Below are 25,742 nucleotides of genomic sequence, written 5' to 3'. Positions count from 1 at the left end.
GCATAACTTTCATTTCTGCTTTGATTTCTTCTTCATTTTCTCCATCTCCGCCAACTTCTCGCAAAACGTGAGTTGCTTCTTCGATACGACCTTGACCGATTAGCCAACGTGGAGATTCAGGCAAGTAGAGCATTCCGAAGAATACTGCAACGGCAAATACGATTTGGAATGCGACAGGGAAACGCCATGAGAAAGAAGATTCATCGTAACTGCATCCGAAATCGATCCAGTATGCAACAAAGGTACCAACAGCAATAACTGAACCTTCAAAGCTGACCAATAAACCACGGTTATGAGCTTTGGATAATTCGGATTGCCAAACTGGAATTGTGGCAGTGTTCATTCCGTTACCGAGACCACTGATTACACGACCGATAACGAATTGACCCAAACCGAAATGAGGACCGAAAGCAAAGATTGAGATAAATGTACCGATAGTCAACAAAACTGAACCGACAAGAACGATTGGACGACGACCAGTTTTGTCACCACAGAATAAAGCGCCAACTGCACCAAAGAAGCAACCGATTTCATAACAAGCAGTTACTGCACCTTGAACGACTGTTGCATGTTGATCTTTACCTGCAACGCTTGGAAATTCTTTCCAAAATTGAGGAGCGGTAATAATACCGGACATCAAACCTTGATCGTAACCGAACAAGGAGAAACCTGTAACGGCTGTCAAAGTGATGGCTAATCGTAGCTTTGAGCCACGAAGGCCCATTGTGTTTGTCCTACTTGTGAGCAAAGTCATCTTTTAGGTAAAAAGAGGATGATGGGGAAAATGGATGATTGAATATTATGTGATCTACTATATATAGGTCAATTTCTATTTTCATTCATTTTCACCTTTGTTCTTGTGGTCATGCGCCCGAAAAACGATGCAGAGTGACGAGTGGGGCGTGGGGATTAGAAGGGAGAGAGAGAGAGGAGTACATCGACAGAGAAGCATGAAACCTGAATTTGTAAATCTGCCCTAAAAACTTTTTTTTCCATAAGTTGAATGTATGCAGGGTTAAAGTGGGGGTGGAATAGGAGGAGTGCGGCCTTGAATTGAACGAAACGCATTGAGCTATAGTTGATCCGGCGATGTACGTCACTTCCAACAAAACAATCTGGTACAAGAACACTCTTCTGCATGATCTACCTCTTTTAAACGCCGTGTTCGGTTAAAGATTTCTAATTGAAAATAAAAAGAGACGCGTGTTTTATCGCACACTAAGTCAATGCATGAATAAGCTCCGAGTCAGTCCGTCTCCAGTACATTGTCAGTGTGCTGCAAAGAAAACAAAAAACTTTTAGTCTCAAACGGCGGCAGAGGCGGGAAGAATAAAAAACGGCACTTCCACCGGTAAACGTTCTTCCTCTTTATCCGATTATAAACCAAAAAACTTTTTACGATCTTCTTGGCAAAACTTATTCATCTTACAAGCATGATTTGAAAACCTGATTGGACAAAGACTTACCGAGCTTCCATTCTTTGCTGATATTTTGTAAGACTTTTTATCGTCATTATACATCTTATACTCTATTATCACGTCGGGACCTTGCATAATCCTATAAACACCGTACTTTTAATTCTCCTGTACAGTAAATCAGATGATATGCATGCGATTGATCGACAAAATCCGAGAAACTTCACTTGCATGGCGAAGAGCCGAATTGAAAACTCTTGGCTAAAACACGTGAAGATGAGATTGAATTCATTATAAAGTACAATTCTATATATTCTATCAACGACCAGAAGATTGTTGTGCTTTGATGATACTGATTTCATCAATCGATGCACTTGTACACAATTGTGTAAAGATGCCATTTTGACGGAACAAATTGATCGGATTATCATATTCTGCCACCCTTCCTTGATCCATGACACAAATCGCATCTGATCGTCCAACAACGGTATCCAATCGATGAGCCACTGTGATTACGGTACAATGTTTGAGTGATGTTTGGAGCATTGTTTGAATGTGTGCATCTGTAGCACTATCAACCGATGCAGTAGCTTCATCTAAAACAACAATCTTTGCCTGCTTTACCAGTGCTCTTGCAATAGAAACGAGCGCTCTTTGTCCTTGTGAAAGATTGTTTCCTTCTTCGGTAATGTCCATATCAAGATCCAATCCTTTCCTTGCGCTTGTTTCTTCGATCTTTTCTTCGCTACTGTTTACACTTTTCGTTTGTGTCACTTGATCTTCTTCGAATCCGGCCAACCTGGCAGATTTAAGTGCTTGCCAAAGATGAACGTCATCGTGTTCTTCAAAAGGATCAAGGTTGTAACGCAATGATCCTTTAAACAAAACTGCATCTTGTGAAATAACGGAAATACTCTGTCTCAATAACGAAAGACCGATTTGCGAAATATCTTGATTGTCAATCGAAATACTACCGTTTGTTGCCTCCATCATTCTAAGTAAAGCTGACAATAAAGTCGTCTTTCCTGCGCCCGTTCTTCCAACAACACCAATCTTTTGTCCAGGTTTGATGTCTAGACTGACTTCCTTCAAAGCAGGTGGTAATCCCTCCCGATGACTGGCTGTCAATTGTGCTAGTTGAAGATGTCCTTCTTGTGGCCATTGATCAGCTTTGAGCTTTTCGTCGATTTGTTTGACATTATGTGGCTTCTCTTGTTCGACCGAATTGGCATAATGCAAAACACGTTCGATACTATTCATATTATTCTCAATTTCAGCAGATTGACGAATCATTTGACCAAAAACACTTTGAACGGTGACCATATATGATAAAACAACACCTCCGCTTCCCGGGGAGATTGTACCGCGTAAACCAACGACGAGCATTGCCGTTCCTAAACAAAGGAGTGCACCAAACATATCCAATCGAATATTTAGCCAACGTTGACAAGCGATCGAAAGCCAGTATGCCTTGTTTTCCGAATCTATCCTTCTTCCATTTTCTTGTACAAAGAGTGGCAAAGCATCATACGCTCGTAATGTTGCCAAACCAGATAGTGATTCAGAAAAATGTTCATAAATCTTTGAACGCAAAACATTATTCAACCTTCTCAATTCACGTGAGCTTGGTCGATAAAACATTCCCGTCCAAACGTACGCAATCACCACAACGGCAGCGATGGCAAGAAAGTAAGGCAAAATGATTGCCACCAAGATAATTGATCCAAATGCTTGAACGGTTGTACTGATAAACAATCTCAACGTTTCACCGACCACATTATCGATCGCATCAATATCTTTGCTGAATCTGTGTGTGATTCTGCCTTGAGGAGTGGTATCAAAGAATGCAATCGGTGCAAGCAGGATTCGTTTAGCAGCTTTCGAATGAAGTTCGTTTGAAACATAAAATGCAAACAAAGCAAAAGAAGCGCTCATGCAAAATAATCCAAGACTTTGTCCTATACCAAGAGCAGCATAAACGCCCATATAGGTATCGTTTGAAACTCCTTTCAACGTTCTTCCTTGCCACCAATTTAACCAAAATGGACTCATAATCGTTGTGCCTTGATAAGCAATAATTGAGACAACAAAAAGTGGAACCGTTAAGGGTGCATGTCCGAGTAAAACATAATTGATGTACGTCTTTGCCGTCACTGAACCGACTAAACGTTCTTCCTTTTGCATGATGTCGGCAGTCTTTTCCGGTTTCTTGACAGCATCTTTTTCCACCTCTTTGTTCTCTTTTGCTTCATCTTGGTTTTCCATAATGTGTGTGTCATTGTCGTCACTGGATTCTTCTTCACTTGTTGTTAAGTCTTCCTCTTCTTTGCTACGCGAGCCAGTCTTTGCTCCATGCTGTTGAACTAATTCTGCAAGATATCCGTCTTGCTTTTGCATCAAATCTGAGAAGGTACCTTGCTCCGCAATACGACCTTCGTCCAGATAAAAGATGACATCAGCACGTGGTAAAAGGCTGAGAGAATGGGTGACCAAGATACACGTTGAATCTTCTCCATCTCCGTATCGTCTTGATTGTAGAATTCCCTGTTCAAACACTTCTTTGCCAACATGTGCATCCAAAGCGGAAAAACAATCATCCAATATCTTCAATTTTGTTTCGGAACTATAAAGAGCTCTTGCTAAACTGATTCTTTGCTTTTGCCCTCCGGAGAGTGAAATACCTTTCTCGCCTACAACTGTTTCGTCTCCGTGAGAAAGTGTTGCTAGATCGGCATGCAAAGAGCATCTCTCTAAAACGTCATCATAACGTCTTTGATCAAAATGTCTGCCAAACACGATATTATCACGAACACTCGAACTTAACAGCCAAGCCTGTTGAGGACAATAAGAAATCTTTCCTGCGATTTTTGCTCCCGATCCACCTTCTCCTGCCACTTGCATATCCCCAATCAAAGCACGCAATAACGATGATTTTCCTGATCCAACCGGTCCAACAATGCATGCCAATTGTCCAGCTTTGACGTGAAATGAATCAATGTGTAATCTCGTACTTCTTCCGCCTGTTGGTTTCTCAGTCTTTTCATCGTCATCGTCATCGTGATGTGCAAATGTTGTATGATCGATTGAAACCATATCTCCTTTTTGTGGCATTTCATCTTTTGGTGTGATTTGAGGTCCTGCTACATCGTAAGGCGAACGTAGATCTGCTTGCATGAATGTTTGCAATCGATCAACAGCAGCACGAGCATCGGCCAATGCACTTAAAACGACTGGTAACATCTGCAAAGGCGTTCGTAAGAGCAAAAAGAATGTTAAAGTTGAAAAGATTGGTCCTGCATCAAGTGTGTTGCCAACTGCACTATAACAAACAAAGCTTACAACGGCTGCCAAAGTTGGAGCGGTAAAACTGACTGCCGTATTGACTGCACGCAAGATTAAACGCTTTCGCAAGAATCCCATTTCACTTGCTCTTGCTTTTGAAATACGTGAAAGTACGGCAGGTTCCCATGCATATGTTTTGATTAATCGAATAGAAGCAATTGCTTCAACAACTGCTTTGATTCTTGCATCTGTGTAAACCAAACTTCTACGTCGAAGTTGAAATAATTTGCGTACCATAACATTTTGAAGTGGATATAAAAGTGCAATAAGAGCAAGTCCAGGAAGGGCACTATAACCCAAACTCCAAATGACTAAAGCTGCAACGACGGCTATTTGAAATAAAGAAGTCCAACCCATATGAAAATAACCACAAACGAAATCGATTCTCGAAACATCTGCACTGACTAAACTGACCAATTTACCCGTTCCGAATCCTCCATCACGTACTCTTGCTTTTTCGGATAAGTTTGTCGCCCTTCTATAGACGGTATGAATCAATGCACCACGAAGTGCGATTCCGGTAGAGTATGAACGATAGAACCCGTGTACATTTCCAATGACCGACAGAGCGAGAAGTAAGAACAAACCTACTCCAAGTCCGAACCCTTTGCTCATAGCTTGTTCGGAAGGATCTCCTAGTGTCTCAATAATCGAACGAACCAAGAGTGGACTGGTGATCAAAGACATATCTCCTATGAACTTGAACGCGCCACCCATCCAAAACCAACTGAATGCCACTTCGTTTAAGGACCAAGTAAGACTAGGCTCATAGTGTTTCTTTTTGACAGGTTTGCCACCACGAATCTTTCTCCAAGTGGATGGCAGTGCGTCAAATATAGAATCTTTATGTGGTTGTGCATTTCTTGCTTTTGCTTCTGCTGTTCTCCTTTCCCATGCTTGTTCAAGTCTATCGGCGTATACTTTTGCCCTTCTATGTTGGGGCATAGAATATAATTCATCCGCTTGCAATGGTCTTGTATATCCAATTGACAGAATACGTGAAAGCCATTGAAAGCTAACGAGTGAAAGCCAATTTGCATTCATTTCCGGAAATACTGGATTTGCATAATGTTCTTTATCCGCATCGTTTGTATCATCATCATCAGATCGGTCTAAAGGTTCACATAATCGATCCGTTCTTGGTTTTGCAGGAATGAATGGAACTCTTCTATACCACCTCCTGGGTGGATAACGATCTGTTGTAGTTGAACTCATGTCTATATCATCGTGGATGGTAAATAGGATATGGTATTTGATGTTGTACATGTTACTATTATTCTTCTTATGCAAAACCCTGTCTTAGCAAATCTGATAATCTGTCCAACTTGCATTTCAAATAAAATCTCCACTTAAGCAGTAGCAGCATAGAACATAAACACTGTCAATGGCCTGACTTAAAGAATAAATAGAAGCCGAATTTAAAATAAATCACGCTAGCGTAATCTGAAGCGGAACAACGGTGTCTTTTTTATTCTTCCCGCAAAAGATCATTCGATCAATGACATAAGTGTGATCAAGAATGGAACAGGGTCAAATGGAACGAATATCAAATACGATTCTCATCCCATCACGAAAGAGAAGAAGACGATATAAGATGATGACTACGAATTGGAAATATGATTAAGTGGAACAACAACCTTTGCGCGGGAAAGATGAAAAGCAGGCAAGGGAACGCGCACGCTATTGAGATCTTTAATCTGATAAACATTCACACTTTTCTGATGCCAAGCGATAAAAAAGGTATTGTATACTCAAGCACAAGAAGAACATGCCATTCCCATTCCACAACTGAGTAAAGCTTCACTTCCTCCTCCTTCTTTCAAAACACGTTGAACGGCATCCACATATTCCTGTCTTTCAGCTTGTGCTTCTGTTTGAGAAAGTGTTAATTGTTCACGAGAAGAAGAGCCACGCATAGTTGGTAGATGATCTGAATCAGTCGTGGTTGAAGTGGATATCGTTTGCGTTCCACTGGAAAAGGTAATCTTTGTAGATTCTTTGCTTTCTTTCACCTTCATCGTTTGCATCGCTTCTTCTACTTCATTTAAACATGCATCTCTTTCCGTCCAGGATGTCAATCCTAACGCCTTTTCGATTCGAGATAATCCTTCCAGTAGAGCCTGTCGGCGAAGGGTGAAAGTCATCCTAAACATGCCTAATTGTGGATGATGATAATTACTACCCGGTGTCAAGCAAACGGCATTCTGTAGGAAATGCGTCCAAAGAGCACCTTCTCTGGCAGCTGGATCTTTGAGTGGTTGACCATCAACTTGTTCGGGTAAAAAGCGAGTTAAGTCGATCAGGATGAAGTGACCTGCTGAACATTGAACATGTTTGATCTCATGATGAGTACACCAACGAACAACAATGTCATATGCCTGTGCCATTCTTGCTTGATTGGTTCGAATAAAGTCATTATACACTTCTTTATTATCAATCAACGCACAAAATAGCGCATCAGCAGGACTGGATACCATATAAAGCTTTGCCGTAGCTTTCATCGCTCGTAAAAGTGCAGGGTTACCTTGACTAATCAGTGTTCCCACACGTAAACCATTGATCCCAAAGTCCTTCGAAGCACTCCAAATAACGTGTACTCTTCCGGGATGGCAGCCAGCTTCCTTTTGCCAATCGATCGATAAAGCGGAATGGAATGGTTCAGGATTGTGATTCTCGATTGTTGAGGTATAGGTCGACATTGCAAAGATCTCATCAAAGACTAAATGCAGATTGTGCTCTTCCGCAAATCTTCCATATTCCAACAACGCTTCCCGGTCATAACATCTTCCAACCGGATTATGAGGATTACAAACAATCACTGCTCGAATCACATTTGCGGGATTGTTTGTTTGCCATTCTTGTTTTGCCTTTGCAAATCCACGTAAAGCTGATTTTCCTTCAAAATTACTCGGACCCGTTCCGTCATCTGTTTGACTGAAAACTGGAATGCTTGTCACATCACATCTACATGCGAAATCTGCATCGTATCCGTTATAATATGGAGCAGCAACCAACATTCCATCTCCCGGCTCAGCTAAATGTTCTGCCAATTGATCCAATAAAGGTCCACAACCTGGTCCTGTGATTAGGTGTTGCGGAAGGATCGGTTTGACGGGTTTGAATGTTTCAGAATTGAACAAATTGCACAGCGTTGCAAAAAGCCTATGAGATCCGAATAAGCTTGTTCCGTATGTTAAGTCGGTAGGTTGCATTTGTAAATTTGCTCCAAAATACGTTAGCAATTCAGGTTCAAGAAGATAATTATTACTGATCGCCATATTCACAATCCCATGCGGATTTGTTTCATGACAAAATGCATTTCCGATTATACGATCGAATATATCCCAAAATGCTGTCACATTTCTACCATGCTTTTGACCACGAGCGGAAAGGGCGGGTAAAGAATTGCTGCTTTCAGCGATGGCGTTCTGTTCAGCGACTGGCATATTTGGTAGGAGACGGGGATGGTGATCAACAGAGACATGGGATATCACCCCACACATCATTCATTTATCTCTCTTTCTCTGACTCATACATTGTACCTCATTGAATCTCGGCGCAATTCCTAATTTTCAGCACGGTTCCTTAAAAGAGAGCTTTAATTTGATGCACAAGAAGTCAAGCGGACAATTCAAAATCGGATGCGCGGATATGAAACCGTTGGTGTTACGTTTTGCTGTCTCCAGGCACTGCTTTCTGATTGATAATAATAATAAAATGAGGTAAAGAAAAGTGGGTAAAATTTACATGTGATATGTGAGTATTTATATTTAACAAGTGGGCTAATTATGGCACCAGAACTGTGGTTCGTCAGCCTTTGTGGCGAATCAGGCGTTAAGGCGTGATACGGCGTGATACGGCAAGTGACGCCTGTACACGTGCCAGGCGTACCGTATATTCTACGTCATATCCCAACAGTTGGATTATGTAATGAGATTGCCCACTTGTACAGATTGTAGAATAGCTAAAGCCAGAATTAGGATTTAAGTATGAAGATACTGTCTACAGTCAGTTCTGTTTAGAGCCAAATTCAAGTATGAAACGATGATTGAATCAAGTCTAGCCCGATCAAAGCACTCAGACTACCATCAGCTGCCACAAGTGTTAGTGAGACTATACGGTGTTTTTTCATACGCTCTTCATCGGTGACTAAGCCGACAAATTCATCGTTATATCACCGCTTTCATTGTGATGCTGTAGCCAAGCAATGAATTGAAAGCCCGTTTTAAGTTGACCATCATCAATAACCTTGGCATGGTAGGCTGAATATCACACGTTCCAAGTGAAGCCTTGCTGTTTAATGGTGCAAAGTGCATGCCTGTACTTGGCGAGAAATGAGAATTTCTAAAAGCAGTTAGCGGTGTTTGAATGAATCTACAATCTGGCGCGTATAAGAGATAGAAACGTTGTACGAATGCATGCCAAAGGTTGAAGAACAAAAGCCACAAAAGGGGTTTTACACTTAAGGCATATTTACACTCATTTCTTCTTTTCAAAATTGCCTAATCGGGGGAGATATTCTCTTGTACACTGCAATCATACCTTGCCCAGACAATGTCAAAAAGCCAAGAGGTGTGACATGCGTACATCCACTCAGAAACAATCGGGACCACGGGAGTAGGTAATGAGTGAGATTTGCAGAGGTCTAGAATCATGACAATAAGTATCGCTCCCATTGTTTTGGAGGAAGTTTTTGTCTACCACCTTATAAGCATCATTTGTTTCATCAAAAATAATGATCTCAATCCCTTCAAAGGTCCATAGAGAATATCTGCTATGAGGATAGGATTGATCGTTATCGCCCTTTCGATTTGTCTGCTGGTCAGAGAATCGTTTGAAGCACCAGCGAAATCACCACTTAAAATTTCTATTTCTGTGTCATCATCTTCTGTTCCTACAATCGATACCGCCAAAACATTATCACTTGCTAAATCACTTTCAAGTCATAGTTGGGAATGGGGAACGACAATTCAAGCTTCATTAGAAGTGAACAATCCCGAATTAAGCGTTTTTAGCACAAACGCTTTCCCAAACGGTAAAGTTCCTATTGTCTCGGGAACAGGACAAAAGATTGACGCATTAGCATATGCAAAGCAAAAGATTCAAACAAACGGTCCTGCTTTGGCAGATGGTGCTGGCGCCATTGGAGATCCAGCTTCGTTGGGAGTAGGTGCAATCTTGTTAGGTTCTGCAACTTCAACAAAAAATACTATATATAAATCGGCAGCTCAACGTCAATTAAATACCGTTTTAGCTGCTCCTAAATTTTACAATGGTGCACTTTCTCAACGTGCTAATGTGGCTGAACTATGGGCGGATAATATGTTCATGACTCCACCCTTTCTTGCTTACTCTGCCGTTGCTGGTAATAATGTCACTCTTTTACGTCAGGCTATAAGTCAATGTGCTCTTTACAGACAAGTACTACAAGCAAATACTACTTCAACTTGGAAAGGACTATGGACACATATCGTCGGTCAAGAATCTCAAACGCTGGGTATTTGGGCAACCGGTAACGGATGGGCAGCATTGGGCATGGTACGTGTTTTAGCAACGGTAAAAAATTGGCAAACCAGTTCTTCATGGTCAAGCGAACAAGGACAGCTTATTCAATACATTTTAGAGATCATAAACGGAGCAAAAGCCGTACCTGTTGATCCACAAACAGGCTTTTATCGAAATTATATTGTTGGAGGATCAAATTCACAAAATAACAATACAGTTACTTGGTTTGGTGATGGTGCAGGAACGGCTGCTTTAACGGCTGCTGCTTTACGCTTAGCAGTGATTCGACCGTCTTTAGCACCGCAAATGATCTCTTTTGCCAAGCCTTTGCTGACATCATTGGCAAAGAATACGAACAACGATGGATTGTTGTCCCCAACAGTCAATCCTCTAGACTGGTACACCACAACACCCTTTACTTCAGGCAGTCCAGAGGGTCAAGCTTTTATCAGCATGGCAGGTGCAGCATGGCGTGATTGCGTCAATGCTGGTGTTTGCTCTTCTACCTCTAGGAAAAGCTAACCGTTGACATGAGTCATTCGATGTGCTTGTATTTGCTAATGTATCTTTTACACAGACAGATCGCGAGAGACCTTCACAAAGAGAGATGGTATATGATTATATTCTAGTATGATACATAAGATAAAGCTGACCGGTTGTATAAAAGAGCGTGCCTAGAAAGTATCGTTCATATAACTGCTTCCAAGTGGAGAGAGTGTTCCATTTGCATAGAAGAATGCCAAGTTTGAGTTCAAGTAATTATCCCAACCTGCACCTTGTGCAAAGACAGCAGAAAGTGCCCATGCATACACAACAGGAGAATTATCCAAGAATTGAGCAGACTTTTGCATAAATTCGGTCATTTGTTCGTCTGTTCCACCTCCTGCTTGTGTAAGTCCTAATTCACTTAGAATGATTGGCTTGCCAAATAATTTGTAGAGTGAATTGATCCTTGATTGGATCAATGCGACAGCATTGTCAACACTACCTCCAGCATCTTTGGCCAAATCGATATAAATATGATAGCCAATAGCGCTGATATCACATCCAAGCTTATCGCATGCGTTCATAAAAGGAACTAACCAATTATTCACATTCCAAACAATTGGAGGCGAGATAAGATTTGAGCCTTTTACACCGTAGACTTGAGTGATGTTCGAATAGAATATGTTTGCAGCTGTGATTGGATCCATATTTGCTTGAGAGGTTACATCTGGTTCATTGAAACCAAAAACTGCTCCAGGAACGGAATCACCGATCGTTTGTTCTACCGCTTCCCATTGTGCGGTTTTATTTACACCCCAATACATTGGAATATAAGGAACGTTTGAAGGCATTCCCGGAATAACATTAAGTTCCCAATGATAATATGATCCAATCTTTTTTCCTGCTGCCATCATTGGTGCTTTTCTTTCATCGTATCCCCATGCTAGCATTCGCTTTCGTGTTTGATCGAAAACGGCTGTCAAACTTGGCTTGCCGTATCTGTTAGTAGGTCCGGAAGATGGGTTGGAAATAGGTGTATTGGCTGGAACAGCAGTGGTGGTAGTTGTGGCAGGATTGGATGTAGTGGTGGATGTGCTAACCGCTTTGGGTGTTGTGCTGGTAGTAATTGGCTTTGCTGTGGTGCTGGAAGTGGCAGGCTTGGTTGTAATGCTTGTTGCAGGAGCAGAAGGTAGTTCTTTTGGACCTTGAATGTTTGTGTTTGCATTTGTGGTACTGCAGGTGTAAAGCTGTAACCTTGTACCTGCAGGATATCCAGTTTGATAACCACTTCTAATATTCAAACAAAAATTTGATCCGTTCCATCTGATCTGATTTCCATAACGACCAAAAATTTGATTTTTACTCCTTCCATTACATTGCCAAATCTGTAACGCTTGTCCGTTTGCTCCTCTTCCATGTGGAACATCTAAACAAAAATTATTCGAAGTACGTAAAAGGTGTTTTCCACTTATGCTTGCTGGAACGAATTGCCAAGTTTGTGCTGGTGCTCCTGCAATACAGGGTTGAATCTCTTGTGTTGCTCCATTTACAAGATTGTTGTCTTTTGTTGTTAAACATTTATTTGAGCCTTGTGTTACCAGATTTCCTGCAACACTTGCTTGAGCAAGAGTGACTGTGAAAGATGCCAGCAGAGCTGACAAGAGGATGATGAATTGTAACTTGAAGGACATGTTTGCTAAAAGATGTGGGTTGTCTGACTATCATTTTTTTTTACCACGGTGTCCCGTTGACTTCTTATTTATAGCATGACTTTTCAGGTGTTTAATCTTATCGTATGTATTGATAGCAAATCAAGAACCCCTTCCGGACTCTAGATATGTGTTTTATTTTCATTTCCCGCTCATTTAACCTTTTGCGATATGATGAGAACATCTGACATTTGTTTTTACCTGAATAAGATTCCAGGAACAGTTGTTATTTCTTGCAAACAACCCGCATTCGGGTACCTGAATTTGAAGGGCGTTAAAATGTTCCTGGTTCCTGAACATCTCTTCTCAATTTTGACCATAAATAGATTTGATTGTGTGTGTTAAAGTGCTTTCCCCTTCATGTTGATTTACGCATCCAGTCTGATTAAGATTTGTCAAGCCACAATTCCGTTTCCAGAAGAAAAGTTTACAACGGTGTTTACGCGTGTATAATACACTGGCGCAGTGCTGTTGTGCCTTTTTGACAAACACGCAACGGGAAATCGTTCAGCGAATGATGGCCGCCGCCTCCCTGTGCAGTGTCGGGCATTTCCTTCTCTTCAACACGTTGTATGCCAATAATTCGGAACAGAACTTTCTGAGTATAAAGACTTGCTTACCGATTCTTTACCTGGACTGATCTCACAAATCGGGAAGAACTGGGATCTTATTAGTATATCCACGGATAAAACAACACTTTACCCATATAGCCTAGACAAAGACTATCGGACTGAGTAAGAGGCCGATGAAGTAGCTAAAGGCTAATGTTATTTTCATAAGAATGACTTGTGATCAGGATGGGGACTTTGTTACGCTTAGTGATCGCTGAAGAGTGCAATTTGTCTTAGCTGCGCCTTTTGACGTGCATGAAAGAACGAGAGTGTTTGTTAAGCAGGCGAACGCGTATGGTGTGCTTGTTGTCTTTCAATTCCCACATCTTATACAATGAGTAAAGCACTCCCATTGATATTATGTGGAAGACATGCACATATCAGTAGAGCAGCAAGTGATGCTCTCAAACCTCAATTCGATGGTGAGTCTTTGCGGGGTAGACTGAGACAACTTTGTGCTTAACACATCTTTACCCCTGCTCAAGTGATACATACTTGCTTATCAATAGAATCAGCAAAAGAAGAAATTCCACAATTGCTTCACAAACATTCATCCTTCAACGAGCAAATTGCAGGTGTTGTATTCGGAGGAGGATTTGATCAAAAAAGCTTTGATCGGATAAGAGCATCTGTTTGGAATTATAGCAAAGAACATGTACCTGATGGTAATCTCTTCACTACTTGGCTAAGAAATGACCTAAAGACAAAGTATCATAACAATCCACTAATACCTGAAAAGCAAGAATTATATGGTCAAGAAGTTGGTCAAAGAGCCAAAAAGCGACTTTTAGCTTTACTTGCTTCAGGGCATCTTCAGCCGCCTAAAGATAAAGTGTATTTCTTTTAGAGTGCCATGCTGATCAATGTGACAACGGGTTCCCGTTGGTGGAGAAAAAGGCTTGGCATTCATTATACACAAAACGGGCTGTGTTGTTTGCCTTTATAGTGGCCATTTGCCTCTTGCAATTCTCTCCACTTCATCATTGTACCTTAATCCATAGTAGCCCGTTAGCGTGGTTTTAAGCTGTACAAAGGCGTTGAAGTGCATATGTCACAATGGATAACATGATGAAAAGGATAATGATTTCACCTTTCCAACCATCATCCAAAAGCAAAAATGGGTTTATTCTCTGGAAGTTCAGGCAGAACTGCATTTGGACCTTTACCGCCAGCACCTCATCCGATAGGAGTGAATGGATTTTATACTCAACATACAAACGAACTTGCTTTACGAATTCGTGAACGTAAAACGGCATTTTCAGGAGATGATTTTGCAGTAAAAGATGCAGCAAATGGTCAAACAATCTTTCAAGTTAATGGAAAAGTGATGAGTCTTTCAGGAAAGAAAGATGTAAGAGATGCTCAAGGTGTGGATCTTTTTACAATTCGTAAGAAACACATGGCAATTCGTAAAACATACAAAGGAGATGACGCAAAAACAGGTCAAGAAATCTTTAAAGTTGAATCTTCAGTGTTTGTCATGGGAACCAAACTTAAAATCACATTCAAGAACACCGCAGGTCGTGGAGAAGATCTCACTTTGACACTTCGAGGAGATTTGGTGGGTTGAATAGTGGCATATATGCAGCGGGCCTTTAGACTGACACATACCCCCTCACAGTTTGATCGTAAAGCAGAAATCACCTTGGATTCAGGACAGCCGATTGCCCGTATCAGTCGTGAATTTGCAAATGCCGGTCAAATCTTCTGTAAGTGTGTTTATTTGAGAGATAATGACAAGAAGCTTACATGCTCATTTCTTCCTGTTTCAACAGTTGATAAACAAACATACGTCTTAACTATTGCTCCAGGCGTTGATGCTTCTTTGTTGCTGGCTATTTGTGTCTGTTTGGATGAAGCAGCCAATGATCAAGGTTGATTGTCTCTTGTCATCTTTGGAGCTACTAAATGATACCTGTTTCTCTTGGTGATCGTAAGTGTCTCTCTGTGAATGAATGCACTCCAAAGGGTTTAAGCCTAGCGCCCGCAACAAATACAACGCGCACGGACTAAAGATCTTAATCCCGATACCTTCTTCCTTCTCTCTACCATTACTTGCACAAATACGAAAATGGTGAAAAAGTATGAAAACATCGTATGCCTGGGAAGCTCTTTCGCAGCTGGACCAGGAATACCTCCAATCATTGACGCAAATGCCAGCAGATCAGGCGAAAATTATGCACATCAAATTGCCAAAAAGTTAAACGCTCGTTTGACCGATTTGAGCGTTTCAGGTGCAACACTAGAAAACATACTATCGGAACCACAATCTGTCAATCCATCAAAGACGTTTCCACCACAAATTGAAGGTGTTCCTCAGGATGCAGATTTAATCTTTGTTACGGCAGGTGGAAATGATATGTCATACATCGGAAATATGATCAAACAAGCCATTCAATCAACTTGGATAGGATGGTTTTTGTTTTTGATCTTATCACTATTTCCAATCCCAAAGCCTGTCGAGATCACCCAAGAGCAACTTGTTGAAAGGCTGGAGAGTGTTTTGGACGCAATACACGAACGAGCACCACAAGCACGAGTTCTGCTGGTGGAATATTTGGCCCTTTTGGGCGAAGAAGATGATGAAAACAGTCGATCGGCAGCAAAAGAGATTGGATTTACACCTGAACAAGAGCAAGAGCATAGACAGAAAGCGGAAAGACTAGCAAACGCATATGCACAAGCAGCAAAGTCACGCTCGGTATGGTGTCAAGTTGTTCCCATTCACAAAGAGAGCCAAAAGGAACACCCGATTGGCAGCTCACAACCATGGGTAACTGGATTCAAACTGTACGATGTGGCCATTTTGAGAAAAGTGCCTTTTCACCCTACTTTAGCCGGCATGACCGCTACTGCTGAGCGTATTTCGCAATATCTTGATAGCACAGCGTCATGAACAGCATTTATTCGCACTCTTGCTCATCTGCAAATGCAGGGCTCGGGAATTTCCATCCTTTTAAAAACGTCATCCGTGCGTCACCTGTCCGATCACGAAATGAAATGCTTGCCTTTTTGACAAGATTTGATGACACGGGCACAGCCCGTGCTCTCTAACGTGCCGGCGCCGCTTTTGCCAACACAAGTCACAGACCTGTTCAGCATAAATGTATAAAAGCGTTTCCTTCCCTTCCTTCATCGACGATCAGCCTTGTTGCCATGTCGTTGTTCACCTCAATCGCTGCGACTGTCTCCCTCTTACTTTTAGGCAAACTCGTATTCAGTTTGCTGCAATTTTGGATCGCTCCATATTTGTCCCCTTTACGCAAATTACCTGGACCGCCTGCAAAGCATTGGTATTTCGGATGGACAACGCCAGATGTGATGTTTGGCCTGAGTGCCAACATCTCCCAAAAGCATGAAGAATACGGTACTGTATTCTATGGAAGAGGCATTCATCGTGTGCCAACTTTATATATTGCTGATGAAGTGGCGGCAAATTACGTTTTTCAAAATCAATTCTCCTCAAACAATCCAGAGCTTTTCCGTCAAGTGCCTTTTTTGGTTCGAGCAGCCCGTGCCTACTTTGGCTCAACAATCTTGGGCGTAGAGGAAGATGTTCATCGCAGACAAAGGAGAGCAATGCTACCTGCATTCACTGAATCTTCTGTTCGACAAGCAAGCCCGGTGATGTATGAGGTCACACAAGATTTGATGGATTTGATGCGCAAAGATCTGGCAGGCAAAGCAGAATATACGCAAACTGATGCATTAATCTACGTCAGAGATGCTACGCTCGATATAATGGGAAGAGCAGGATTTGGACGAGATCTTGGTGCATTGAACAAAAAGACGACGAAACTGAACAAAACGTTCCATGGGCTTGTTGCGATGCTCACATCTCCTTCGTACTATGCTTTATTGCGCTTTCGTATTCCTTGGATACGCTATATAGGCAAATATGTCTCCGAAGAGGAAGTAAGATTCCGAGAGTTCCGCAAGGGTATTGAGGATCATGCGGATGATTTGGTCAAGACTGCAGAACATGAAACCAAATCTGGATATGCTGAAGAGGATCGCAATGTTTTGCGTTTGATCAAGCGCAATTCTGCGAATGGTTTCAGTGATAAGGAATTGCGAGAAGCAGTTCCGATTATGCTATTGGCAGGTTATGAGACAAGCGCAACTACGATCGCATGGGCAATTCATGTGTTAAGACGGGATGTTGAAGGTTTAAAGAGGCAAGCAAGACTTCGAGCTGAGCTAAACGCAGACGAATTCCAAGGATGGCAAAGCGACTTCAGTGTTCTTAATGGAATGCCTTATTTGGACGCAGTATGTACGGAAGTTTTGCGCTTGTATCCCGCAATAGCATCCATCAATCGAATTTGCTGGCAAGATACAGTCATTCCGTTGAGTCGTCCGATCACTCTGCGTGACGGTACGACGACAGATAAAGTCCCAATCAAAAAGGGTGAATACATCTACATTAGTGCTGCAAGCGTCAACCGAAATGCATCTGTCTGGGGAAAGAATGCAAATGAATTTCTTCCTGAACGTTGGTTACGTGATGACCACATCTACTTCGATGCAAGTCTTGTATCAAACAACAACAGTCAACTTGGCGGATGGAATCGTTTGATGACTTTTGGACAAGGACTGCGAATGTGTTTGGGATTCCGATTTGCATTAGCAGAATTCAAGATTCTTTTAGCTTATTGTATCGCTAATTTTGACTGGCAAGCTGCGATCGATGCAAAGAGCGGAAAATCTGTTGAGATTGAATCCCGTGGTCAAAATATCAACAAGACGGCAATTAAAGGTGCAGAGAGGAACCAATACTCTCTTCCTGTACTCGTGAAAGAAATTAAATGATTCAAATTCGGCTTATCAAGATGTATTCGGTATTACTTTCGGTGTAAATGTATCCCAACAAATGCCGTACATGTTTTCCTTGTAGCATATACTTTGTCTATCTTTAGATCAATTTGAAAGAACCTTTTTCCATCTATTGACCCCGCAACTTTCACAAATTGATCGCCGCGAATTGGAAGCCCGTTTTTATTCGAGGCAGAATATCAGTATCTTGAACGGTGTCAAGGTACAAGGCACATTTCACTTAGCGCCGAAAGGCTGCATAACAAACAAAGTGTGGGGGCCATGCGAAAAGTTCCCACATAGAACGACGAGACAGATTGGACAGGATATTGAACATTGCTTTTCTGCTCGACTCTTTCTTTTTTCGAAATCGAACGATTCATTGTTGACAGTCAATTCGGTTCCGTATCTGTGTGTATGCAGGCACATTTAGGGTTACAAGCTTATATACTCCGTGAATGTTTGCCGCTAGAATTTAGCTCCAAAGCAAGACGGATGCATGGGAATTTATGCTTAGAGGAGACACAACTGACAGCTCTCAGCAAAAATCAAAGAGAGCATGAAATGATATAAAACCCCTCTTCGGAGGTCGGGCCTGTTCTTTCCTCTTTATCTCAAACCCCATCCCTTTTCTCGCTTGCAAGATGAAGTCCCTTATCTTCTCTTTGATCGCCATCATTCTCATCTCCGCAACAGTGAATGCCAACCCCTCCAAACGACAAGGTACAAAAGTGTATTGCACACCCTCACAATCATGTTGGCCAACACAAAGTGATTGGGCAAGTTTCAATTCAAGTATTAACGGTAATCTTATCAAAGTAACACCTTGGCAAAGTCCATGTTACGTTGAACCAAACGGTTATCAACAACCTGCATGTCAATCTGTTCGATTGAATTATTTCAACGGTGAAATACGTTCAGATCAAATTGGAGCAACTCAATTAGATAATTGGTCACGTTGCGTTACCAATGCAGGCTTGGTAGGACAATGTGAATTGACTGCTTCTACAACCGGACAAATCAATCCTCTCCCGGTCACCGGACAAACTTGTCAATTAGGCAGACTTTCTCCTTATGGTGTTAACGTTCAAACCAATCAAGATGCCGTTCAAGCTTTGCAATTTGCCCAAAAATTCAATATTAAAGTAGTCATCAAGAATACAGGACATGAATATTTGGGTAGAAGTACCGCTTTGGATTCATTGATGATTTGGACGCATAACCTTCAATCAACATCATTCCAACCAAATTGGCAAGGATCAGGAAAAGATGCATTGGCTTTGGGAGCAGGTGTGAGTGCTGATCAAGCTTACACTGCTGCCGGAAATGCAGGTCGTTCTATCACTTTGGGCGCATACAGTAGTGTAGGCGTGGCAGGTGGATATGCCATGGGAGGTGGACATGGACCTTTAGGCCCTAAATATGGTCTTGCGGTTGACAACATTTTGCAATACACAATCGTAACTGCTGACGGTCAAATTCGAAATGCAAATGCAAACTCTAACCAGGATCTTTACTATGCCTTGAGAGGAGGAGGCGGCGGTACATGGGGAGTGGTAACAGAAGTGATCTATCAGGTGCATCCATCGACACCGATGATCTCTGTGGTATACAATGTGACGTTGAGCCCACTATTACTCGCTGCTCCTGAAGCACAACAACAGGCTGCCTATGCAGAACTCGTTAGCAAGATGGCAGAGTATCAATTGAACTGGACTTTGACTGGCTGGTCGGGATACACTTTCCTCTCTACACCCGGTTCAACGTTTGCACAATTTTTGCCAAGCGATGATCTTGTTGCGGCTAAGAACAGTATGGCAGGTATGGTGGAATATTTCGCCACGAGTAAAAACTTTGTTTCCGTTCCAGTTGTACCGTTTGTGCTCTTACCAAATTTCGAAACGTGGAGAGCAACCATTTTGAACACTGGAGCGGGTAACACACCGGTTGCTTATAGTGAACGACTTGCCTCACGTTTGATTCCTTATACTGCCATGAATACCACGTCTGAACAACAAGAATTAGGAAATGTTGTAGCGCAAGCAATGTTTTCAAACAAGGCAGGTAATTTAGGATCACAAAATTCAGCAAGGGTTCAAAGTCCATTACAAATTTATTCTACCTCCGGACCTCCAGCTGCTTTTGGCGGTCCTTCAGGTAATTCGACAGGAGTGAATACTGCTTGGCGTTCATCTTTGTGGGAAGTTGTGATAGCATCAGCATGGACGAATGAATTAAGTCAATCGAACAGAAATTTGTTGGCACAACAAACTAGTCAAGCAGCAAACGGATTAAGAAAGTATGGTACGGGAACTTACTTTAGCGAATCAGATGTTTTGGAACCAAATTGGCAAGAAGCCTTCTTTGGGGGTAATTATGAAAAACTCGTTCAAATTAAACAAAAGTATGACCCTAATAATGTCTTTGTTGTATGGAAAGGAATCGGTTACCAAGGTCAAGAATCGCAAGCGGCGTTTGCATGTTATCAACAGGCTTGATATTGGTTTTAAAAACACCCCTCATACTGCCGCGGCAGAGAATGTTTCCGCCATTTACCGAAATGATATATAGTCAGCTGACCTGAAAATATCGATTTCTAGAATTTAATTATTGGTATTCGAGACATGAGAAACAAGATTATACCGGATGCGAGAAAGAGAATTGATGGTAATTGAGTAGAGTTGATTATGTTTAGCGTATACGATTTGACACACTGATAAGGTAAAACGCGTCTATTGCCATCATCACGGTGGATTATGTCAATTACCTTTAGCGTACCTTGTCACCCAAAACGGAATACATGCTGTTTGTTAGCGTACTTTTTATATCAAAACATGATCATCCTTTCATACAAACTCAAAATGAAGTGCCTGCATATGGTTAGTGTGAATTGATGAAGGGCAATTTGTTAGATCTGGGGTTAGTTCTTTCATGCAAAAGATCTTCTACTAAGAAGCAGACAAACGTAGATCTTGACGATCAAAAACCCTATTTGGATCTAACCATCTCGTAAACATAAAATCGCCGAATGCATGCAGATCTGATCGTAGACAGATATTGTAGGATGCACTGAAGGGATAGGATACAATACCAGTATTCTTTGAAATGACATTCAACTTCCCAAACCAATTCGGGAAAAACATATAAAAAACCCGATCTTTCCCCCAAAAAGTACATTCTTTCTCCCTTCAAAACCCCTACTTCCCATCATCAACCCCATTCCCTTTTTCACCACACAATATGCAAGCATTTTTGAAAGTTTTGGTCTGTGCTGCTCTGAGCGGTGCTCTCGTCTTCCCTCAAGAAGGTGCTGCTTTACCATATGGATTACAAGCACGTCAAATCAGCGGAAGTGCAAGTGGTTCATTGGATGGTAGCTTGAGTGCTGGCTTGCCAGACTTGTCTGACAGCTTGCCAGATTTGAGCTTGCCAACAGACGCCGTACCCACGGATGTAGCCACACCTACAATTCCATCCTTGCCAACCGATGTCCCATCACCAACCATTCCCTCTTTGACAACAAGTCTGCCTGATTTAAGTGGTACTGATGCTCCTCAAGCAAGTGCCGTTTTCAGTTCTTTATCTTCCGCATTGAACGCTTTGCCAACTGGAGATGCAACCGCTCAAACACAAGCCTTTGAAACATTTTTGAAAAACACATTGAACTCGTTTGAAGATGTTATTGGAGGTAACTTTGACAATATCCCAAGCAACCTTGGTGATTCGGGTGATTTGAACACACCTGACTTACCAGAACCTTTGTCAACATTGTACGACGTCTTCAACAATGGTCTACAATCGCTTTTCAGCGCTCTCAATTTGAACGTTCCTTCTCCTGCTTTGGGTGTTGTTTCAACTGACGGTAGCGATGATGATACTCCTGCTACAAACGCAGACAATAGTGCATCTGCCGATCTTACATCTGCCCAAGCAGGAAGTGCATCTGCCGGTCTTAACACCGCCAACGCAAGAGATGTTTCAGCCGATGATCAATTTGCCACGGCCGGAACAGCAGCAGCAGGACCAATCAATGCAATCGCTCGTCGTGATGGATACCAGTTCAACTTTGATTTGAACAACTTACTCAATGAGTTAGCTTCTTCATTCAACAAATTGATCGATTCTTATGGTGTTGATGGATATGAAACCGTCATTCCAACAAACGTTACCGATGCTATCCCATCCACAAACTAAAATGCCTGCCTCTCTCTTTTTTGACTTCTTTTTCTTTGTTGTTTTCATACCCTCTTTTTACTCCCCATCATCAAATGTCAGCCGCGATTCGCGCGATAGATGGTGGAATGATAATTGCATAAAAGTTTATCCAAGATGTCGAATATCTTGTTTTGTTGTGGCTTACTGCAATGATGACGAAGTAACGGTGACCGGTGAGAAGAAGGAGGTAGGACCATAATTGTGGTACTAACGCCTTTGTTTGCATGCATATGCACACACATAAAAATGCTCAGCGCTGCGTTGCGCGTTTTCTTACCTTTATTTTTGTTCGGGCAATTCTGCTTTAAAAGCGGCCTTGATTTTAATTTCCTCCCGCTAATTCCTAATCTGCAGTAGACGTGTGTGCCTGAACTGAGTCAAAAGGCGGACCAAAAGCATAATCGACATTAATTACAGCATCCATACATACATTACCACCAACAAATAATATTTGTGCATACACGAAGAATATGATAGAATTGTAGAGCACCATCATCAACAATGAATCCACCTTTTCATCAATCCGATCGTAGGATTCCTTCTGGCAGCAGTGTGGGAGGAAGTCCAAATCACGTTCAACCACCAAATCAATACAGTAGCTTTTGGCGTATGCATGGTGCACCAAGCAGTCCTACAAGCACAGCTTCTCCTGGTGGCGAAACAAAAGATGGCGATGACAGTTCACATCCTAGAAAGAAACGTGTTCATTATTCCTGCGAAGAATGTCATAGAAGAAAGCAAAAGTGTAACAGACAATGTCCTTGTCAACATTGTTTGGCTAGAGGAATTCCGCAAAGGTGTAAATTCACTGCAAACGTACCTGCTTCTAGTGGACATGGCAATGGAAACGCATCTTCTGAGAGCAATGCAAATGCAGGCCCATCATCGTCAGCAGATGTCTCTGAGCTAAAACAGATTATGCAAGATGGTTTCGCAGACATTCTCTCACGACTTGGGGCGGAGGATCAGATTGCGGCAGCGAACAAACAACGAAAAATACAAGAAGAAGATGAGGACGATCTTGTGATTGTCTCTTCCGCCACCGCCGCCACTTCTCGTGGAAGCAAGTTACTCGATATGATGCAAGTCAATAATGCCGCCGCCGTCATGGATCCGACTTTGAGTCTAGACTCACATACAAGTATCGATCATGCCCTTTATGAACTCAGCTTACGTGACCCAAGAGGGAATGGTCCGTTGAGCAAATCATTGTTGGCATGTCTTCCACCAAAGCATGAAGTTCAGGTATTGTTTGACAGCTATATCGAAGATGTGAGCAATTTGCGATACCCAATCTCCTTGGATACAATCAAACGATCGATGGAAAGGTTACCACAGATGCAACAGCGAGGCTACATCACCACAGATGAGATTGATTCTTTCTCCGTCATCGCGGCCATGCTCAGCCAAGCAGTTTTGCGAACGGAACGATTCGATGTGATCCCAAACGATATCAAAACTGTGTATATGGGTGCTCGCAAACTAGTTTTTGCATGCATGAAATCGTTGTGCATCAGTGACATCTTGGGTCGAAACAGCTTTGAGAAATGCGTAGCCTTGCATTTATCCGCACGATTTTTATTGATGGACAGAAGGATGAATGAAGCATGGACTAATGCGAATAATGCTGTTCGATGTGCGCAGAGTATTGGACTGCATCGTTATGATCCGACCGGAAAGCCAATCAGGGAAGCAGAAGAGATACGATTAATGTGGTGTATTTTGCGGTATGATGAACGGTCATTCTCGATGATGATGGAAAGGCCTACTTCGATCGATGATGACGTTTGCTCCACAACACCTCCGCCAGCATCAGGCAATATTACAGTAGACGATGCAATTTTCATTCAGAGAAGGTTCGACCTTGCTACGTTTCAGGGCAGAATTCTCTCCCTGATCCATAACAAGAATGGTGTCAGAATGCGGGACACACTTGCCCTAGACAAAGAGATTATCGCATTCCGACAATCTCTACCGACAGATTTGAGAGGGCACAGGAAAGGATATATTCAACGATTTATGATGCATTCCCATACCTTGCAAGCTCGAATGGCTCTGTTGCGACCTTTCTTCTTGCGTTGCGTACCTCGGAATGCCTCTGCCTTGACCAGACAAAGACAGATTGCTATCCGATTAGCCTGTGCAGAAGCAGCATGTGAGGATTTGACATTGCGTGAAGAATTGGTGGAGGAAGTTCAAACGGTTTATGGCGGGGAAAAGGTGCCAGGACTTGCACGAAACCATATTAGAACACCACGTTGGTTTACTTCTTTGGTGATTTTGGGATGCTACATGTTAACATTCAATGCGCATACACACGACGGCCAAATTTCTGGCGCAACGGCCGAATCGGAAAGCAATGCAGAACGAGCGCTTGCAATCTTGCCTCAGGCTAGACAGCACCTGAAGATCTTTATTGATCTTGCAGAGAAGAAGCAAAGTGCAGAGACTACTCGAGATGCCGCTTTGGATCGAGAAGTGAGCGTGGTTCGTATGTTCTTGGAAAAGGGTTCGGAAACTACATCAGAACGAGTCAATCATGCAAGTGCAAATGATTCATCCAATCTTACTACCAGTCGAAAGCGAGCTCGAACGTCTGGATCAACGTCTGCACCATCAAATACAGGTCACGAACTCTCTCACAGTGCACCACACAGCATGCAAGCCACGCCGCCAAGTCATCATACGCCCAGTTCGAGTGAAGTAGGATCGCATTCAGGCGCAAATGGTCTGCAAGGGGAAGATTTGCAAGCGATTTTTGATGCTTGGTTCCAATCGGGTATCAATCATGCCAATACAGGACAAGAACTTACACAAATGTTTGATATTCCAAGTACAGAAGCAATGCCACCTCTAACAACATTTGAAGCAGCAATGAGTTTACCCAACAATCAATTTCCATTTAATTCAACTCCAACGAGCAAAAGTGATCCTGCAACGGCTGCTGCTGCAGTTCAATTGGCGTCTATGCAACAAATTCCACAGCCTCCAGTCACTGCTGGGATGACGAGCCAACCAAGTTTATATCCTTCTCCACCTTCTTTTGCAGCTTCAACTCCTCATTCCACTCGAGCTGCCGGTGAAGGTGAATTTTGGCAAGGATTTATCAATATGCTTTCCACACAATCTGGAAAGGTTTAAAGCATTTTGCTGTATTTTTATCATGATTGAAATTGCATTTTTAGAGATCCCTTGGATGACCGTTCTGTTGTCATATTGTAGAATGCCGATGTCATGTGAATTTATCCGACCATGTGCTTCATACATACAACAGCCTCTATTCCACGCTAAGTATCAGACAAGAGTCGAATCCTCTAAAGAGAGCACCGATCATACCACCCTACCATCAACCTACTCTCCTTACAAAGGAAGCAAATCAAGACCTTTTCTTTATAATGAGCGCATTGGACACATACGTTTCATTACTAACAGTTTTGACGCAACCCCCATACGCGCGTACACGCCCTGGAGGGGGGTTGCGTCAAAACCGTTAGTCACCATTACACTGCTCTTGCGTACAAGAACCTAACTGCCCGATCTCTTATGTTAGTCTCTTTTTCAGTACGACCGACGGCTTGGCAAGTTTGTAACATATAAATTGAATTTTAAGTTTCTTTCAATTCACGCACAGGCACTACAACTAA

The 25,742-nt window shown here is 42.2% G+C and overlaps 12 protein-coding genes across 12 annotated transcripts; 8 read left to right on the top strand and 4 right to left on the bottom strand.

Moving 5' to 3' along the window:
- Positions 1 to 7: 7 nt before the first annotated feature.
- On the bottom strand, positions 8 to 754 carry FA14DRAFT_178012 (MFS general substrate transporter; the record flags this gene model as incomplete). The annotated part of the gene is made up of 1 exon (XM_025500805.1): positions 8 to 754. A coding segment is annotated over one exon (747 nt), but the record flags the coding sequence as incomplete, so codon positions are not given.
- A 979-nt stretch (positions 755 to 1,733) lies between these two features.
- Positions 1,734 to 5,979, bottom strand: FA14DRAFT_143920 (uncharacterized protein; the record flags this gene model as incomplete). Its single annotated transcript, XM_025497228.1, has 2 exons — positions 3,719 to 5,979; positions 1,734 to 3,667 (listed from the first exon to the last, which is right to left on the bottom strand). The coding sequence occupies exons 1-2, from the start codon at positions 5,970 to 5,972 to the stop codon at positions 1,734 to 1,736; spliced, it is 4,188 nt and encodes a 1,395-aa protein (XP_025354908.1). The 5' UTR covers positions 5,973 to 5,979.
- An 871-nt stretch (positions 5,980 to 6,850) lies between these two features.
- FA14DRAFT_115147 (PLP-dependent transferase) lies at positions 6,851 to 8,053 on the bottom strand (the record flags this gene model as incomplete). Its single annotated transcript, XM_025496094.1, has 1 exon — positions 6,851 to 8,053. A coding segment is annotated over one exon (1,203 nt), but the record flags the coding sequence as incomplete, so codon positions are not given.
- A 1,237-nt stretch (positions 8,054 to 9,290) lies between these two features.
- On the top strand, positions 9,291 to 10,859 carry FA14DRAFT_32030 (uncharacterized protein). Its single transcript, XM_025502189.1, has one exon. The coding sequence runs from the start codon at positions 9,534 to 9,536 to the stop codon at positions 10,782 to 10,784; it is 1,251 nt and encodes a 416-aa protein (XP_025354906.1). The 5' UTR covers positions 9,291 to 9,533; the 3' UTR covers positions 10,785 to 10,859.
- A 12-nt stretch (positions 10,860 to 10,871) lies between these two features.
- Positions 10,872 to 12,618, bottom strand: FA14DRAFT_160135 (uncharacterized protein). Its single transcript, XM_025498540.1, has one exon. It carries the CDS (start codon positions 12,437 to 12,439, stop codon positions 10,937 to 10,939), a length of 1,503 nt encoding a protein of 500 aa, XP_025354905.1. The 5' UTR covers positions 12,440 to 12,618; the 3' UTR covers positions 10,872 to 10,936.
- Positions 12,619 to 13,402: 784 nt separating this feature from the next.
- On the top strand, positions 13,403 to 13,915 carry FA14DRAFT_178007 (uncharacterized protein; the record flags this gene model as incomplete). The annotated part of the gene is made up of 2 exons (XM_025500804.1): positions 13,403 to 13,490; positions 13,578 to 13,915. The coding sequence occupies 2 exons, from the start codon at positions 13,403 to 13,405 to the stop codon at positions 13,913 to 13,915; spliced, it is 426 nt and encodes a 141-aa protein (XP_025354904.1).
- Positions 13,916 to 14,101: 186 nt separating this feature from the next.
- FA14DRAFT_160133 (DUF567-domain-containing protein) lies at positions 14,102 to 14,998 on the top strand. Its single transcript, XM_025498539.1, has 3 exons — positions 14,102 to 14,629; positions 14,690 to 14,777; positions 14,844 to 14,998. The coding sequence occupies exons 1-3, from the start codon at positions 14,186 to 14,188 to the stop codon at positions 14,945 to 14,947; spliced, it is 636 nt and encodes a 211-aa protein (XP_025354903.1). The 5' UTR covers positions 14,102 to 14,185; the 3' UTR covers positions 14,948 to 14,998.
- FA14DRAFT_32019 (SGNH hydrolase) lies at positions 14,889 to 16,094 on the top strand. Its single transcript, XM_025502186.1, has one exon. The coding sequence runs from the start codon at positions 15,140 to 15,142 to the stop codon at positions 15,962 to 15,964; it is 825 nt and encodes a 274-aa protein (XP_025354902.1). The 5' UTR covers positions 14,889 to 15,139; the 3' UTR covers positions 15,965 to 16,094.
- On the top strand, positions 16,095 to 18,204 carry FA14DRAFT_32026 (cytochrome P450). Its single transcript, XM_025502187.1, has one exon. It carries the CDS (start codon positions 16,225 to 16,227, stop codon positions 17,878 to 17,880), a length of 1,656 nt encoding a protein of 551 aa, XP_025354901.1. The 5' UTR covers positions 16,095 to 16,224; the 3' UTR covers positions 17,881 to 18,204.
- On the top strand, positions 18,205 to 20,534 carry FA14DRAFT_32027 (FAD-binding domain-containing protein). The gene has a single exon (XM_025502188.1). The coding sequence runs from the start codon at positions 18,528 to 18,530 to the stop codon at positions 20,379 to 20,381; it is 1,854 nt and encodes a 617-aa protein (XP_025354900.1). The 5' UTR covers positions 18,205 to 18,527; the 3' UTR covers positions 20,382 to 20,534.
- A 130-nt stretch (positions 20,535 to 20,664) lies between these two features.
- Positions 20,665 to 22,286, top strand: FA14DRAFT_171365 (uncharacterized protein). Its single transcript, XM_025500327.1, has one exon. The coding sequence runs from the start codon at positions 21,124 to 21,126 to the stop codon at positions 22,075 to 22,077; it is 954 nt and encodes a 317-aa protein (XP_025354899.1). The 5' UTR covers positions 20,665 to 21,123; the 3' UTR covers positions 22,078 to 22,286.
- Positions 22,287 to 22,521: 235 nt separating this feature from the next.
- FA14DRAFT_188677 (uncharacterized protein) lies at positions 22,522 to 25,681 on the top strand. Its single transcript, XM_025501672.1, has one exon. The coding sequence runs from the start codon at positions 22,600 to 22,602 to the stop codon at positions 25,237 to 25,239; it is 2,640 nt and encodes an 879-aa protein (XP_025354898.1). The 5' UTR covers positions 22,522 to 22,599; the 3' UTR covers positions 25,240 to 25,681.
- The last annotated feature ends 61 nt before the right edge of the window (positions 25,682 to 25,742 follow it).

This window comes from Meira miltonrushii (genome assembly GCF_003144205.1).
Source record: "Meira miltonrushii strain MCA 3882 unplaced genomic scaffold FA14scaffold_2, whole genome shotgun sequence".
Lineage (NCBI taxonomy): Eukaryota > Fungi > Basidiomycota > Exobasidiomycetes > Exobasidiales > Brachybasidiaceae > Meira > Meira miltonrushii.
This window is presented reverse-complemented; position numbering and strand designations above follow the sequence as displayed.